Source organism: Typha latifolia, chromosome 7, assembly GCF_019914945.1.
Source record: "Typha latifolia isolate L0001 chromosome 7, TyphaL0001v2, whole genome shotgun sequence".
NCBI classification, from domain to species: domain Eukaryota; kingdom Viridiplantae; phylum Streptophyta; class Magnoliopsida; order Poales; family Typhaceae; genus Typha; species Typha latifolia.
In genome coordinates this window covers 591,315-608,466 of record NC_133092.1, presented here as the reverse complement: position 1 = coordinate 608,466, position 17,152 = coordinate 591,315, and the positions used below count along the sequence as shown (strand labels likewise).

The 17,152-nt window shown below is 40.1% G+C and overlaps 3 protein-coding genes and 1 long non-coding RNA gene across 4 annotated transcripts; 2 read left to right on the top strand and 2 right to left on the bottom strand.

Annotated features, from left to right (window-relative positions):
* Positions 1–2,016: 2,016 nt before the first annotated feature.
* On the bottom strand, positions 2,017–6,834 carry LOC140791916 (uncharacterized). Its single transcript, XM_073142641.1, has 8 exons — positions 6,452–6,834; positions 5,548–5,728; positions 5,318–5,415; positions 4,509–4,614; positions 4,191–4,402; positions 3,390–3,432; positions 2,807–3,057; positions 2,017–2,569 (listed from the first exon to the last, which is right to left on the bottom strand). Exons 1-8 carry the CDS (start codon positions 6,616–6,618, stop codon positions 2,182–2,184), a joined length of 1,446 nt encoding a protein of 481 aa, XP_072998742.1. The 5' UTR covers positions 6,619–6,834; the 3' UTR covers positions 2,017–2,181.
* A 72-nt stretch (positions 6,835–6,906) lies between these two features.
* Positions 6,907–9,461, top strand: LOC140791915 (uncharacterized). Its single transcript, XM_073142640.1, has one exon. The coding sequence runs from the start codon at positions 7,031–7,033 to the stop codon at positions 9,041–9,043; it is 2,013 nt and encodes a 670-aa protein (XP_072998741.1). The 5' UTR covers positions 6,907–7,030; the 3' UTR covers positions 9,044–9,461.
* A 1,072-nt stretch (positions 9,462–10,533) lies between these two features.
* LOC140791917 (uncharacterized) lies at positions 10,534–11,882 on the bottom strand. The gene is made up of 3 exons (XR_012109655.1): positions 11,868–11,882; positions 11,157–11,440; positions 10,534–10,937 (listed from the first exon to the last, which is right to left on the bottom strand). It is a non-coding gene; the product is annotated as an uncharacterized lncRNA (long non-coding RNA).
* A 330-nt stretch (positions 11,883–12,212) lies between these two features.
* On the top strand, positions 12,213–16,927 carry LOC140791913 (uncharacterized). The gene is made up of 2 exons (XM_073142639.1): positions 12,213–15,636; positions 16,264–16,927. Exons 1-2 carry the CDS (start codon positions 12,546–12,548, stop codon positions 16,677–16,679), a joined length of 3,507 nt encoding a protein of 1,168 aa, XP_072998740.1. The 5' UTR covers positions 12,213–12,545; the 3' UTR covers positions 16,680–16,927.
* The last annotated feature ends 225 nt before the right edge of the window (positions 16,928–17,152 follow it).

Sequence of the window (17,152 nt, the reverse complement as noted above, 5' to 3'; positions counted from 1 at the left end):
CATTTTAGGTTGATGATTAATTACATCTTTCATTATCACTCAGTGCCACTTTTGACACCTCAAAATAAATTAATTAATAGACAAATACACCCATTAAAATATATTTTTTAAAGGAAGCCCAATCTCCATTCACCAATATTTTATTAAAATTTCTATTAAAAATAATTTAAAAAAATTAACTAAATTAGCTCTACTTCGAGAGTAGACTCTTTCATGAGCTTTAATGGTGCCCTCATAGATAAAAATGCCTTTATTTTCCTTTTATATATCCTTTCATTTTCTCCTTTGACCTTTATAGCAACATATTTAAAAATTAAACTCTAAACTGGTTTTTTCTAAATCCGTCCAAAATCTACTTGTACATGATAATAAAGTAATAATCATAATGATAATAAATACAAAAGTAGTCGACTGTAGGAAATTCCTGCATCAAGAGAGTTGCAGAAGATTTGCTGCATATTTTTTGGTTGAAAGCTACGTAACGTACTACCCTGAGCTTTGGACTAATTAATCCACTCCTTATTAAGGCATCTATGATCTATCGTGGACGTGCATAAGTTTGTCCTCTGGTTGTACGAGACCACGAATCACTGTGAAAGCTACAGATACGCAATTCCTCCTCCTCCTGCAGTGAAATCCACCGCCCAACAGTTGAAATAAATATATCTCTAATTATCCTCGAATCTAAAGAAAGTTTTGTTTGTTGGTGGAGTCTAATATATACTTTCTCCTCCATTAAATGGTTTGAAACGAGCATGCATGCCTGCATGCATAGACCTGTCCATCTGACGTAGTACGGACGTACCCAAGTTCATGAGCTTTGAGCTTGGAAACACTTCAAAAGTGTTGTGTGGTGGGGGCTCATCACTATAACTTTATATCTTGTCGCCAACAGTATGAAGCTATCAAAGGGACTTATACCATGGTTTGATACCTAAAACAGTGGGTGGGGAGATCTCCTCCAAGCTCTGTGACCATGCGATTGTATGTAGTAGTAGATGTGGTTAACTGTTGTATTAAATAGCACTTGTAGAGTCGTATATAGAGTAGATATTGATTAAGTATTATAATATATGTTGGATAAGTAATGAAGAATTAAGTTGTCGTTAGTGGTAAGATTTAATGGCAATTAATATCAAAGCACGTTCACGAACTTTGGGAGCCTTCAAAGACCAACTTATGTTTTTGTCTCTTTTTTTCTTAGAGGACCAAGTCATGCGCGTTGATTCAACCTTTTAGCCCACAGGATTCAAGAATCCATTCATGGGTTTGTCAGCCAAGATAGAGATAGATCGAGAGACAAGGGATAATGGCATGTTGGTACATATATATATATATATATATATATATATATATATAGGTAGAATGGGGTTTCCTGGATTTATATATGCATGGGAAGTGGGATTGGTTGGAGCTTGGAAGAGACGCCAAGAAATCTCGACGTGGAATTATGGAACTGTAGATGGTTTGAGATATGGATTGTTGAATTAGACGTGGGGATAAGTTTCTAGCTACTTCCCAGGTCTACATCATTGGAAGGATACATGTTGAAAGACTATAATTTCCTTCTTTTGCCACAATAAGTCACATTATAATGAGCTCCATGAGGTACAATTAATTAACAAAGAAATGCTTTAAAATACACACCAAGCAAAGGTTTTAAAATGCTAAATGAGGGTGAGCCTAGAGTTCAAAACAATTCACAAAATATATATAACAGTGCTCACAGAAATAGTTAAATGAGTATATACAACCTTAAAAAATTGGTTTACTAACATCTGCAACAATCTTGATTCCGAGGTCAAAATATATACTAAAACATAATATAAAATAGTAAGGTGGTCACTTGAAGTTGGATAGGGATCTAAATGAAGTCTAGCTATATTCTATTTAAGGCAGGAGGCTAGGTGAGTAGGTGGTAAGTCTGGAAGTCTTTTTAAAACAATGCTACAATACTTCTCGCTTCAATTCAAGGATAGATCTACTTAACTTTGATATCCAGACAGACCACTCACCTAGTGAAACTGGCAGGTAAAACCATGCGAGGTATCATGACACTTATATGAACAGTTTACATATTTACATCGGCTATAACTGTATGGTTTAATTAAGAGTTCACTCCCTGAAGCCAACAATACAACAAAGATAGAGATATAGGATAATAATTCCACTTCCGCTAGATCAGCCGTCAGATACATCGTGAGGCTCCCAAAACCTGGAAGCAGAAGATTGGAAGTCGGGCAAAGAGACTGGAATAGAACAGTTTGAAAAGTCCCTGAAGAACAAATGTCCAAGCTCTTCAGCACAACCCCCGGTAACAATTCGGCACCCATCCACAGCTAAAGCTGTTACTCCATTCACGGTTCCCGTTTCACCAGGTACACGACAATCCAACGAATTTGCAAGGATGCCGGTTCCAGTTTCCCATACATTGACATGGTAATCAGATGGTCCTCCTGTAACTACCTTATATGGATCCATGTGTAACAATGTAACAGTGCTGTTCGAATCCAATTCAGCCACACACTTGGGAGATTCCTGGCATTTACGGATGTCCCACAGCATAGCCCTGTATCGGAATAGAGATACATCTTGTATGTCATGGAAATAGGCACAGCAAAGTATGAGAAGCATGATGCATGATATCTAGCAAGAAAAAATAAAAAGTCTAGAAGCAAGCTGCATTTTGACAGTGGCAGCTTCAAGCTGAAGTCAAAACAAAACAACGTACAAAGGAAGTATTATGCAAGGTCAGACTCAGTATTCAACCTTAGACGAGAAACATTAGCACAGCTTTCATACTTACTTGTCCTTTCCACCAGTACATATTAACCATTTAGAGGGCAACATGTCAAACGAATACATTTTTGGATTATGAACTGCGGCAGTAAAAGCCTTCTGCATTGTCCTCAAGTCAATTGCTGTAACGTGAGATCCAGCAGCAACATAGCAAAGTGTATCATGGCATCTCATAGCAACAGGTGGACTAGGAAGGGAAGTACTTCCCACACATGATGAACTAGAAGATGATGATGCAGCTGTGTCCCAAACCCTGACCTATAAAAGAATAGACAGATAAATCATCAAAAAGACTATCCAGGATTATCATAGAATACCAAATGCCATGTTAACCTGATAATAAGTTACGTGTTCTAGGTATAGAACTTAAAACTCAAGTGAAAAATAGAAAATAGTAGTATAAGATCGCATTTGCATAGCCAAGGGAACTTCTAAAAGGGAAGAGAAGAGTTCAATAAAAAGAGCATGCATCACTTGGATGCAACGATGACAAGAGTGAAAACAGGTCCATATATAGTAATAGATACTTGCAGAAGAGGGACCTGAAATGACATTGTCTGTAAATAGAATATAGGGTGTGACAATTATACCTTGGAATCTCTAGAGATGCTGACCAAAAGAGAGGCTTTATGCCTGAAAGACCAAAAGAAAGTTCAGGCAAAGAACATAATTAGACAATATATGTAGGAACCTATGCATGTGTCGATGGAGTACATATGATTATGAATAAGTTAAGAAGTGAAATGTGTAAAACGAGCAGCATATGGATATTAGATTTACATATCCCAGAGCAACTTCAGATGCACCAGACATTTCAAATATTAAGATAAAAGCTGATGGTTCTTCATCAAAAGATGACCGTGCCATGGCAAGAGGGAACACTTCCCTAGTGTGCCTAACATATATCTTAACCAAGACGTATGTTTCTCCAGGAAAAAAAAAATCACCAACTAGAGAGTATGTTCCACTTGGTGAAATAGCAATTGCCTTTACAAACTTAAGATCTACATAGAAAACTATACACTTGATGAAAAGGCATTTTTTGCACCTTCCTCGCAAAAAAATCATATTTCCAGAAAAGTATATATAATAAACTCAGAAGACCAGATGGCGACAAGCGTGAAATGGAAACTCTTGCAAATCTGTACCAAGATTATAAGGTCATAAATAAGTTCATTCATTTGCTATTTCGTACATTATTCTTTACCCTACAGACAATTCTAAGAAGAAAAGCAGTTAAGAGTTTAAGTAGTCTGGCAATAAGTATGTTTTTGTTATGTTTACCACAACTCAATGCAATATAGGATTAGAAATAACAGCAAGATAGAGATTTATGTTGTTTCTGTTGACTGTTGGGGCATCCCAACTATAATGAGAAGAGAAGTTCATACCAAGCGACTGACAAAAATGACAAAGTTCTCTCATGACCATGGTATGTCAAAATGAGAGGATGACGCTTCCCACTTGAACTAACGGACCAAAGGCGAACAGTGCAATCTTCCCCTCCACTGGCAAGTACTTTTGACCCACCCTCTCCCAGCAATTTGTCAGCAAGAGCAGTAACAGGTCCGCTATGACCTTTAAAACAGCGTTGAGAACGGCCCTAGAAAATGACTTATTAACCTTAAAAAAATGTGCAAAACTATCAATAAAACGAAAAAGGAGAATAGTAACAAAATTCACCAAGGAGAACCAAAAGTTCACATTACCTTGGACCAAAGTCGAATGGTTCTATCCAAGCTTGAAGTGACCAAGACATTTTCTTCATTTTGCATCTCATTTCGAAATAACGATGTGCCAATTATTGGAAACAATCTGTAGGCAAAAGCAACAACATTCAACTATGTATGAATCTTGATCAGGATGGATACCATCATACCATTTGTTTACACAAGGTTATTGCTAATGCATCTAACAGATCTGTTTCATATGAAACATTAAAACATCATTACTCTACACATTATTGAGTTAAAAGACTAATGGTAACACTGGAATAATGAATCTATTTTTTTTTTAAAAACTAGAATAATGAATCTTATCAGGATAAAAAATGAAATACATGAGTTTCATATGCAAGGTATGTTTGTCAGTTGACCATAGAATTTCACCAACTTAAGAGTAAACTATACTTAAAATAACTGAGTTACATACTGATGATTGGAAAAACAATTAACAAAGAAGAATTACAGACAACTTAAACTATACTTACATTTCCTGATAGCAAAAAACAAGTGATGGAAAATAATTTAGGGAAAAAGGTGCAAATTTTCGTTGTCATAAATAGAGTAATGAGCATTTTGCTCAACATGATGGATGTCTGAGATGGACCTGAATTATATCATCGCATTGATAGAAAAAAAAATTATAAATTTTATAACAGATCTGATTAAAATTATATTGTTCTACTGAGAAAACTATACTTCCCACTGACAATTTTACTGCAGACAAATAGAGAAGTACTGTTGGTCGTCATGAATGCAGTATAATGAAACAAAATGAAGTTAGAGACCCAACACACCTCATACAGGTGATCCTTGATCCATGAGCTCTCAAAGTTTCACAAGCTGAGATATTAGCGTCTAAAGGATCAAGTCTCAACCTTTGTGCGACTGAGCCCTAAAGAGAAAAGAAATGTCTCAAATAAACTGCTAAACCATCTTTAAAAGACCTCTAGATCAACATTAGATTTCAAAAATTGAGAGGCTGCCGACATTTTTTGACTTTTGATCTGAGTACAATAATGCTCACCTGAGCAAGCAAGATATCATTTCTGTCCAGCATTATATGGCTATGAGGAATTGGATATGTAAAGAAAAAAACTTTCAAGGAATCGTCGAATTTCATTTGATGTAATGCAGTATGCCGGCCAATATATTGTTCCCTAGCTCCTGAGGCTCCAGGAAATAGACTTTGATGTGGCCAGTGCTCCCTGTGCATTCAAAGCAGATGACTTAACAAAGAAATATACAGATATAAACAAACATCAAAGAAGTTTAAAACCTCGCCATTCCTTTCCTATGAAATGAAAGAGCTACACCATATAAACTAATATGCAGAAAACCTATTAAAAAGGTATCTCCTTTTCAAATGTGCGAAAGATTATGTACCAAAGCCACAAGAATGTGAAATAAGATATATTTGACGTCACCATGTAGATCAAGTTCGGAGCTAACTTGTACAAAATTATGAATGAAAACTCAAACGAGCTGGAGTTCTTTGAGGAATGAAACCGTGAAGTCTACGGAACAACAGTGAAAGTGGAGGTAGTTACTAAGTCAGATCTTTCAACAAGGACTAAGATTGTCGATTATAGCCTACTTCTAAGTCAACATGAAATTATCGCCAACAAATAAGATGAAACAAATCCAAATAGGCCTCACAAGATCCTCTATTGGTATGTGGCAATCACATATCCAGCACTAAGCATAACCGTGGGAGCGCTCAAATTTTTCTCGCGGCTAAGTCCCTCAAGATTCTATAAATTCATCTATCCAAGCTTATAGAAAAAATATCAACAAGTGGAAAAAATCATTTCTTGGATTACCTCAAGATCCCTCCTTTTACACTCTAGACCAACTCCATTACTTGCAAAATGCAAAACCCAATTAAGGAATCGAACTTTAGATTAAAAATAAAAGGAGAAGGGAGGTACGCGAAGAGGCGGGACCAAATGGCGTCGGAGTAGGCGAAGTTGCGCAGGGGCTTGCAGGTCAAGGCCAGGTTGGTCACGTCGCGGACGCTCAAGAAGCCCGCGGTGTGGGCAAGGGAGTCGGCGTCGAGATCCGCCAGAGTCCTCCCGGACGCCGAGACCCGATCCATTAGCGACCAGTCGCTTGAGTGGAAACCCTAGGAGAGGGAGAGAGACGTTTCTAACGGTCGACGGTGTTCATGATCGCGGCAAAAGGCGGTGCTTTTTTATCGGTTTTTCTTCAGGCGAAGAGGACAGCAGGAGGTAAGGCGTGAGCCTCACGTGACTTATGTGACGGATAGGATTTTTGTTTTTAATTTTTATATCTTTGAATTGCCACCCCATGGGCTTTTTATTCTTTTAAGCCAGTTGGGCCTTTGAAGCGAGTCTCAACTCACCTACGTCATTTCGCTCTACTCTCTCCTCTCTCATCCGAGTTCACTCGGAGTCAATTCTCTTTAACAACCCCGATCACTCTCTCCCTCCCTCTCTCGGTGCTCCTTTACCGAAACCGTAACCGTAACCCTAATCCTTAACTCAACCATGTCCGGAACTCTAGTCTTCTCCTTCCTCCTCCTCTTCTCCTTCCTACCGATCCGTTCCTCCTCCTCCCCTTCCACCCTCGGCCTCGATTCCTTCCTCTCCGACCACCTCCGCCGTGACCCCTCCGCCAATAATGACTCCTTCCTCTCCCTCCCTTCCTCCCTCAAGAAATCCTTGTCTCAACCCCTTCCATTCTCCCCTTCCTCCTCTTCTCTCATCTCCCACCTCCTTTCTCTCGAGGTCTCCGTCCCCGTCTCCGTCAAGCTCGTTGGGGCCTCCTTCTCCTCCGCCGCTCCCTCCCTTCTCCAATCGTTCGCCTCCGCCGCCGTCTCCTCGGCTCGTTTCCACGCCATCGCCGCCGACTCCCACCACCTCGCCATCTCCCACGCCCTCCACCTCGATGTCTCCCATTCCCCCCTCGCCGCTCCCCTCTCCGATGCTCTTCGCTCCCACCTCGACTCCTCCCCCTCACCTCTCTACCGATCGTCCCTCGTTTCCGTTCCCTACTCCGTAATCGATTCCATTATCCACAAAGATTTCCAAAAAGAGTTCTCCACCTCCGCCCCGGCCTTCTACATCTACTTGCTCGATCTCGGATCCCAATCGAAGCCCTATGCTTACTCATATGACGGTAAAGACTCCTCTCCGGCTTTTACGAAGTGTTTCGGGACTCTCTGGACTGGGAAGGAGCGGTACATATGGATCGATCTCGGCGCCGGACCGGTGGACTACGGCCCAGCCCTATCTGGCGATGGCGTGCTTCCACGAGGTGAGTTCCACCCTTTAGCATCATTACATGGGCGGCCGAGATCGGAAAGGACACTCCTTTCTGACCTTTCTTCCTTGGTGCTCAGCGCCTATCAATCACTCTTGACCCCGTCTCTTAGAATCCCAGTGTTCTTCGAGAATACCCTCTTGATCCAGCTTGTTCATATTCATGGGCCTGATGCGAATGATCCCGTTGGTTTGGATTGGAATTCTATAGAGCAGACACTTAAGGAGAGTGAATTGACCTACAAGGATCAGTCTTTAGCATTCAAATCATACAGTGTGAAGTTCTCAGAGTGCCCTCTCTGTTCATTTGCCATTGCGCGATCTACGAACTCATTCACATCGAGGTTTCTCTTTGAGAATTATACCTTGATCGTGAACGAGTACTTGGACTCAAAGCGGCTAAGACATATACTGTCAGAGTCGGTGGAAGAGATTCGCAGATCAGCAGGGATTGGTGAAGAGAACTTCGGCAAGATTCTTCCTGTTTATGTATTTGATCTGGATTATGACAAGCTCCTCTTGCTGGACCGGTACCACCAGGCTGTTGCTTTCAGGGACATGGTCATCGCTGTGAGGACCAGGAGCTCACAGACCGTTAGCGACTACAGTTGCAATGGGCGGCATGTGATCACGCAGACCCGCAACCTGGAGCGCCCCGTGATTGGCTCAATCCTCCAGAGCATGTGGGGTGTCACACCGACCCACCTTTCATGGAGTCCAGTGCATAACAATACGCTGGTGGACTATACTTGGAGTGTTGGGCAGACTCCATTTGGTCCTTTTTCTGAGACTTCATCACTGTCATTTGTTCAGAGAGATGCAGCTCGGAGGAACGTTCTTCTGACGACACTGAACTATACGATCACCAGCACCATCAGTGTGCTGGATTCTATGGCGGCACATGGTGGTGATAGGAAGCTTCTTAAGAAGAACAGGTATGTTGAATTTGTTCAAAGGTGGAATCTGCTCAAGCACAAGTTGGAGAAGGTGGTCTCGGCTATGTCCCATTTGGATTATGAGAAAGCGGTGTTCTTTTTGAGGTCTTCAGATCACGACCTCTATGCAATTCACACATTGGTTTATCAGGCATCTCAAGAACTGGAGGCTTCATTGGTTTGTTTTAAAGACCCACCATTTCCATGGGCTTCGGTTTCCATGTCTGGAGTTTTTGTTATTGGTTTCTTTTATGTCTACGCTAAGAGGGACAAGCTATTCAAAAGCAAAAGAAAGCAATTTTGATAGCTTTTCTGCATGTTTTGGAGGAACCTATGAATTTACGAGTGACTTTACAACCCTTTGGTTTCTTGAGAGAGCTACACTATGTCAGATGTTGCATCAGATTGAGATATCACTTTCCTGGCACTGCCAGGTGAGTTGATTTTTTTCTCGGTTTCCAAATCTCTCTGAAGGATACTTAGATAGCGATAATAAGTTCAGCTGCATGGATTATGCTTGGTTATAATATTCTCTTGATACTTTTCATGTAACACCTTTTTGACTTGGTTTTTCACCTCTGAACAACTCAGTCTAAATTGTAAAAATGTAAACCCAAGTTTTGGGTCTGAACTAGGATTGAAATTGTTGAATTATGCGTTGCATGAAATGTACAATATGTTGTACCACGCATGCTGGTCAGAAGCACTTTCCTTGGTCACAATTTTTCTACTTCCCTTGTTTGTTATCTTTTCGAAGGGTAGGTACATTTTGGATGTTGATTTCTCCTCTCCTAGCATTTGCATTTGCTGAGAGTTGAGAAGAAATAGAAAAATTACTACTACTGCAAAGAAAAAAAACAATAAATGTTTGTAGTGCAAACTAATGCTGTTGCTTTGTTTTTCTCGATTAATCTATGTGTCATATGCTCTTTCTTCTTGGCATTTCTCGTTGTTATCATGATTACTACACAGTGAGAGCAAGATATTTGCTTCACAATTATTAGAAATGAACCAAAACCTGAGGTGTAGTGTATGATATCTTTGCTTTTAATTACAACTATAATGTTTACTTGATATCCATTGTGTTTCATGAGGATATTGCTTACTTTCTGCATCGAGATGCAGACAATCAATCTTCAGTTTGAAGTGCAAGAAGATGCAACATGTTAACGTTTACTATCACGGTGATGGCCAATGGTTTTATTGTAGAGTAGCCAACCTATCTAAATTTTATATACTTCTCAAGCAATTATCTTTACTGACCTGTTAACCTTGCAGCTTTACATTTCAATGATGTAGTCTGCCATTCTCCACTCATTCTGTCAATAGTTGTTGATGCTGAAAGATGTTTGCATTTAACTGCGTGCTTCACGTTTACCAACCAGATAGTACTAGAAGACTATCCAGATGTGTGTTTGCTTGCCATATTCCGTATTTGATTTGTTCTTCCTACTCTGCATTTCTGCTTGTTCTAAATTCCAGGGATAAATATTTTCTGCTAGTATTTTAGGTTTTTTAAATTTTCACACGGTGACCTTATGTAGCATCATATTAGCTACCGTTGATTTTCTTCTTTTCTCACTAATTAGAGGTGCTAATTTGGATGCGGTCCATACTTTTAGGCTTGCGTTGCACCACTACTCTTCTGGGTTCCTTCTTTGGGTTTGTGGGCTGATTGAGTACATTATTCTGCAATCTTGCGTGGGCAATAATAGTAATAATAATAATAATCAAAGATATATAAGGACACATCCCTGTCCTTTTATTTTTAACGGGGTTCAGAGACACAGCAGCTAGTTAGAAGATTATAATATGGCAACATCTGGATTACAGTATATATTAGATGAACATTTCTAACTTTAATCTGCTCAACAACTGGCCTATCTGGATTCATGCCAAAATAACTCTGCCCTCTTTCATTCTTTTATTCCAGTTCTACAAACTGTTACGTGACTATAAAAACAAGGCTACTAATGTTAATTACTTTCCAGGAGGACCAGGAGGGCTCCCCGGAACAGGATAATTTCCATAAGGAACATAAGGAGTCTTTGCGTAGGAGGGTGCGTTGTATAGAAGCCGTCTTCTACCTCCAGCCACGGCCCCTTTGCTGGGGATGAGCTCAAGTTCAAATGCTTCTAAGGCAGCTTTATCATTTCCATTTGGGTGTGTTGGTTCGCCATTCTTGGATAGTTGGATAACTGAAAGACGATGATAAGAAGAAAAAAAAAGTAAGAGATCTTGAGTTTAAATCCTATCAAGTATGCCACATCATAAAGATACAACAGTAGAGTATTAATATGTTTTGGCATAAAATGGACGTCAAAACGGCCATCTTTAGGGGGGGAAAAAACGTACTCATGTCTAAAATGGAATTAAAATAGAGAGTGTAAGGGTATCAATTACAAGAGGATACTCACAAGGCTGAGGCAGATTCCTACAGAGAGCTCTAGCAGCAATGGCAGAGGGAATGCGAGAGCTGGAGCAGCTTAACACCAAGAGCGTGCAGAAGATGAGAGAAACCTTTAGAGCCATTTTTCTTTTTTCTTTTTTCCTTCTCTCAGCAAACGTGGTTAACCTTCAAGAAATTAAGAGGCTCTCTATTTATAATCTTCGAAAGAATAGGTGAATCTTTGTCTTAGCTAAGAGCGAAGAACTTTGTCCATCCTGGTAGGCTGTAGAGATTGATAAGATAGATAAAGACCTGGAGATGACAATATTTAGATGAATCCAAAGATGAAAAATGCCACTTTGTCAAAGTCTGATTCCGCGTGTTGACCAACTTCCTTCTATAGTTGTAGTGCTGAAACTGACTTTAGCTCCAGTGACTGTTGATCTAATTATTCATAACATAGCAGCTATAACAATGGGAAATAACATACTCCTTATTCGACTTACAATTTTGCAATTATAACTCTGTTCGGACAGCAAACTGTAGTTTATGATCTTGGCACCAGACACTAATATTGCAACCAGAATATAGAGAATTCCTCCCATTTGAGTTTTCTAGATGCACCTTAGAGTAATCCTAGATTAATTATTTAGGACCAACTACGTAACAAGACAGTGGATCCTAGACTTGACTTCTTATTTTGACCCTAGCTCAGGCCTTAGAGACGCCTACCTCTTACCTTCAGCAAGGGCAAGAAAGTCCAGTTCCAAGTAGAATTGAGAGAACAAAACAAGGAAAAGGGAAAGAAGAGGAGGGAGAAAGTCCACTTTCAATAAAGAAATTTATTAGGATTTAGAACTAGGCAGTGAGCCAGCTTACATAGACAATGAATGACATGGAAAGTCATACTAGACGTCCAGAAGTATGAGGCCCATTAAAAAAGATGAAAGGAACTCCACACTGACAATGTGCGTTTTGACATAAACTAACATTATTAAAGAAATCTCAATAAGCTAGACTTTTTCTTTGGAAGAAATCTCAATTTTGTTCCACATGTAGTCAATAAAGAAAATGAGTAGAATTTAGAACTAGACGGTGAGCCAGCTTTAATAGACAATGACATGCAAAATCATACTAGAAATCTAGACGAGGCTCGTCAAAAAAGATGAAAGGAACTACACAATGACACTTTGAGTTTTAACATAAACTAACATGATTAACACAAACTCAATAATCTAGATATTTTTTTCCTTTGAAGAAGATTAAATGATGAAATCCTTCCCGAGTGAGAAACAGTCAAACTCTTTCAGTTTTTGGCATGATTTGATTAATCATACACTACTTGCCAACCAATTTCCGCGTTGAAACACCTAATAAATGATAGTTTCCAGGCCTCAGTGTTGTCCTCCATCACAAGATGAATATCTCTTTTGCCTTGAGTTCATATTCTATCTTGCCCCTTGCTCTCATCCTTCTCTTGTTTTGTCCAACCTTGTTGCATTCCAAGTCTGCAATAGTTGTTGTTGCTGCTGCTGCTGCTGCTCCAACTATTGGCAATACTAGTAATGACCAACAGACCCTCCTTTGCTTCAAGTCCCAGCTTTCTGACCCCCTTGGAGCCTTGGCCTCCTGGAAGAATGAATCTCTCAATTTCTGCAAGTGGCGTGGAGTCACTTGTAGCAGGCATAAACCAGTAAGAGTCACTGCTTTGAACCTTGATTCCCTAAGCCTAACAGGTCTCCTGCCATCTTGCATAGCCAATCTCACTTTTCTTGAGAGAATTCACCTACCAAACAATCAACTGCATGGACAAATGCCACCAGAACTCGGCCTTCTATCCCGACTTCAGTACCTCAGCCTCAGCATGAATTCTCTTGATGGCGAGATTCCGACCACTCTTTCGCAGTGTTCTCGTCTTGAGGTAATCAGTCTGTCGACCAACATGCTCATGGGTAATATCCCCTCCAGTCTCACCCAATGCCTCAAACTACAAACCCTCGGTCTAAAAAATAACAGACTCGAAGGAGAAATCCCAAACAGCTTCGGCTCCCATCCCAACCTTAAAACATTGATCCTTACGAGCAATAATCTCGTAGGCAACATCCCTTGGCTATTGGGGAGCAGCTCATCTCTCAATTATGTTTACCTGGATAACAACAGACTTAGCGGAGAAATCCCTCCTTTCCTTGCAAACAGCTCCTCCCTCCAATATATCTACCTTTCAAACAATAGTCTGACAGGAGAGATCCCTTCAGCTTTCCTTAACAGCTCGTCACTTGTTGGTATCGATCTTTCTCACAACGGACTGACAGGGATCATACCAGCTTCAGCAAAGATTATTACCTCGTCACTGCGACATCTTGATCTGTCAATAAATAGTCTATCAGGAGGTATCCCACCATCTATAGGAAATATCTCTTCCCTTGTCACCCTTCTCCTTGATAACAACCTTCTAGAGGGAAGCATCCCAGAAAGTTTAGGCAGCATTCCTGGCTTGCAACAACTGGATTTGTCAACGAATAACTTGTCTGGATTAATACCACCTTCTGTTTACAACATTTCGTCACTCACTCACTTGGGTTTGGGGACCAACAAACTATCTGGGGTGGTACCACCAAACATTGGCCACACTCTTCCAAATATTCAAACATTGATCATGGAAGGAAACCAATTTGAAGGACCAGTCCCCCCTTCTCTATCCAACATTTCTGGCCTTCAATTTCTTGATCTTGCTACTAATTCTTTTAGCGGAATCATACCTTCCAACCTAGGATCCCTACAAAATCTTCAACAATTAAATCTGGGGGGGAATCAACTACAAGCCGGTGATTGGAGCTTTCTGTCTTCTTTGTCCAATTGCAGATTACTGGAGACGTTGATTCTACAAAGCAACGTGCTTGAAGGTAGCTTGCCTAATTTTGTAGGCAATCTCTCCACGACGCTTGAGCAGTTGCGGATAGGATCAAACCAAATATCTGGGATGATACCTGCTGGGATCGGACACCTCGTCAACCTCACTGTTCTTTTTCTGGAAAGTAATTTATTGACTGGAATCATCCCTGAAGCCATTGGTAACCTTCACAACTTACTCTACCTAGATTTATCCTGCAACAAACTTTCTGGTCCAGTTCCAGCTTCTATCGGCAACCTCAATCAATTGAACGAGCTCTACCTGTATGATAATGAATTGAATGGAACCATACCAGCAATCCTGGGGAACTGCCAAAAATTGTTGACGCTGAACCTCTCTGGTAATGCACTTGATGGAGGTATACCGAAGGAGCTTGCTAGCCTTTCTTCTCTCAGTCAAGGCCTGGACTTATCTCACAATCATCTATCTGGGGCCATACCACTGGAAGTAGGCAGCTTGATAAATCTTGGCTTCTTAGATGTCTCATACAATAAGTTGTCCGGTGAAATTCCTGCCACTCTGGGTAATTGTCTTCTTTTGGAGTACCTTCACATGGAAGCCAACTTACTTCAAGGAAAGATTACTCCTCAATCATTCGGAAATCTGAGAGGCATCAAGGAGTTGGATCTTTCTCTAAACAGTTTGTCTGGGAACATCCCAGACTTCTTCAAATCCTTTGGTTCTCTGCAATATTTTAATCTGTCCTTCAATGACCTTGAGGGTGAAATGCCAGAAGGTGGTGTTTTTGCCAATGCAACTGAAATATTTGTCCTTGGAAACAGAGGACTATGCGGCGGTGATCCAAAATTGCACCTACCACCTTGCTCCATCATCCAATCTTCTAGTAGCAAATCAAGGTCCCTTGCATTCATGGTGACAATTCCAGTTGCAACCATTGCTTTAATCTCGCTCTCATTCTTATTTTGCATTCTATGTCGATCAAGGATGAAAGACAAACCAAATCAATCAGCTTGTCACTTGGAGGACAAGTACGAAAAAGTTTCTTACACCGATATCGTCAAAGCAACCGATGGTTTCTCTTTAGCCAACTTGCTTGGTGCTGGAAGTTTTGGCTCTGTCTACAGAGGGAAATTGCATGCTGAATCAAATACCATTGCAGTGAAGGTATTCAACCTTCATCAGAATGGAGCAGTAAAGAGCTTCACTGCTGAATGCGAAGCCTTGAGAAACATTCGTCACAGAAATCTCCTCAATGTAATTACCTTATGCTCCACAGCAGATTACAAAGGGAATGAATTCAAAGCTATAATCCTTGAGTACATGCCAAATGGGAGCCTAGAAGATTGGCTGCATCCAAAAGTTCAGGGGCACAATGGAATGGGCAAGTTAAATCTGGCCCAAAGGTTTAACATAATCATGGATGTCACCTCTGCTCTATGTTATCTGCATCACCATTGTGTGTCTCCTATAATCCATTGTGATCTAAAGCCAAGCAACATTCTTCTGGACAGTACTATGACTGCCCGTGTGAGTGATTTTGGCTTAGCACGTTTCCTCTACGCTTCTGCCTCAACAACATCTGGGAATTCAACAAGCTTGCTTGGTCTGAAAGGCTCCATTGGATACGTCGCACCAGGTAATAATCCAATATTTTTCCTAGTTGTCACTTCCTACTTTGCATCTCTATTGAAATTATATGCAGTGGATTCTGTAAAGAAAAAAAAAACGATAGTCATCAATTAGTTAAACTACAGCGAATGAAGTATCTACCAATGATACACATGCATGAAGTATCTGCATAAACTGTTTCCATGCACATGTCTTGCAGAGGCCAAACAACAAACACGTTGTGGTCATCACTGTAAACCAGCACTCAGGAGCAAACTACTAATTTTAACCCTGAAAAAAACTCTCTTCCTGCAACCAATTAAACTCAAATGGCATTCAATTTTCGCACATACTACGAAATTAGCATGCACTCAGTAATAGCTTTCACGAATTTATATGTCTTGCATAAATTTTGGTTTACAAACGAATGGCTTACCTGATAGCCGTTCTGAGACTTCCGCTATAAAAGCAATATTTAGGTGGGTTTAGCTTAGACTTATCTTGGCTAAATTACAATTTCACCCCTAAACTACGTACCAATTGTGATATTGACATTATATCCTCAACTTACAATTTGGCCCATGATTTACATTCTGCCCCTTAAAATGCAATTTAGTACTCTGATTTTATTTTATTTACTCTTCTAAAAATGCAGAATATGGTATGGGTGGGCAAATTTCGACACAGGGAGATGTCTACAGCTACGGAATACTTCTTCTGGAGATGCTCACAGGAAAGAGACCCACAGATGACGTGTTTAAGGATGGTCTTAGCCTTCACAAATTTGTTGCCATGAAATTTCCAGACAAATTGGTTGAGATTCTGGACCCTGAGATGCTTCACGAAGAAGGCCAAGAAGGGAATACCCAATTCGAAAAGGAGAATAACGCGAGGGCGAGAATGCAAAATTGCGTCATTCCTTTAATCCAAATCGGCCTCTCGTGCTCGATGGAAGCACCCAAAGATCGGATTAAGATGCAAGATGTTGCCTCTGAAATTATCGCAATCAAAGGAGAATTTTTAGTGGATAAAGTTCTCGGACATGCCCATGCAGAAGATTTGCCTGTTTAGGAATTTAAAATAGTATAGTAAAGAAGCAATTGAATAATCTTATAAAACTTTTATCTATTTTTATCTCTAATTTTTCATATTACCCCCTACATGTTAGGCTTATTGTAAACATCTCCATTTTCCAGATTAATTGGCTAAAAATCGCCTTTGGGTGCAGGTTTCCGAATCTTAACATGTATAGTGGTCGAATTAGGACAAAAAGATTGGATTTTTAATAATATTGGAGCCCTGTCACTCCAGCTTAAACATATACTTAACCCAGGTCAAGGAAATTGGGTCATAAATTAGTTCCAATATAATATATGAATTTATTCCTATCAAAGTAGTATAGTTTTCTTATTAGTGGTAATCAGATTAGCGACCGACAAGCTTTGCCTCCTAAAACTCGAGATTAAACAAAGTAACAGATGGCTTAGGCTGGCAAATCCAAAAAAAAACAATAGCTTTGTCTCGTACTTAATCCCGAAATCATC

What these genes read in the sequence shown, in the direction of transcription:
- LOC140791916 (XM_073142641.1), bottom strand. Translation starts at nt 6,618, where the DNA reads ATGGATCGGGTCTCGGCGTCCGGGAGGACTCTGGCGGATCTCGACGCC. An exon ending in TCATTTTTGTCAGTCGCTTG is followed by an intron (nt 3,433 to 4,190) that starts GTATGAACTTCT and finishes TTGGTCTTTCAG; the next exon opens with GCATAAAGCCTCTCTTTTGG. An exon ending in TGTACTGGTGGAAAGGACAA is followed by an intron (nt 2,570 to 2,806) that starts GTAAGTATGAAA and finishes ATTCCGATACAG; the next exon opens with GGCTATGCTGTGGGACATCC.
- LOC140791915 (XM_073142640.1), top strand. Translation starts at nt 7,031, where the DNA reads ATGTCCGGAACTCTAGTCTTCTCCTTCCTCCTCCTCTTCTCCTTCCTA.
- LOC140791913 (XM_073142639.1), top strand. Translation starts at nt 12,546, where the DNA reads ATGAATATCTCTTTTGCCTTGAGTTCATATTCTATCTTGCCCCTTGCT. An exon ending in CATTGGATACGTCGCACCAG is followed by an intron (nt 15,637 to 16,263) that starts GTAATAATCCAA and finishes CTAAAAATGCAG; the next exon opens with AATATGGTATGGGTGGGCAA.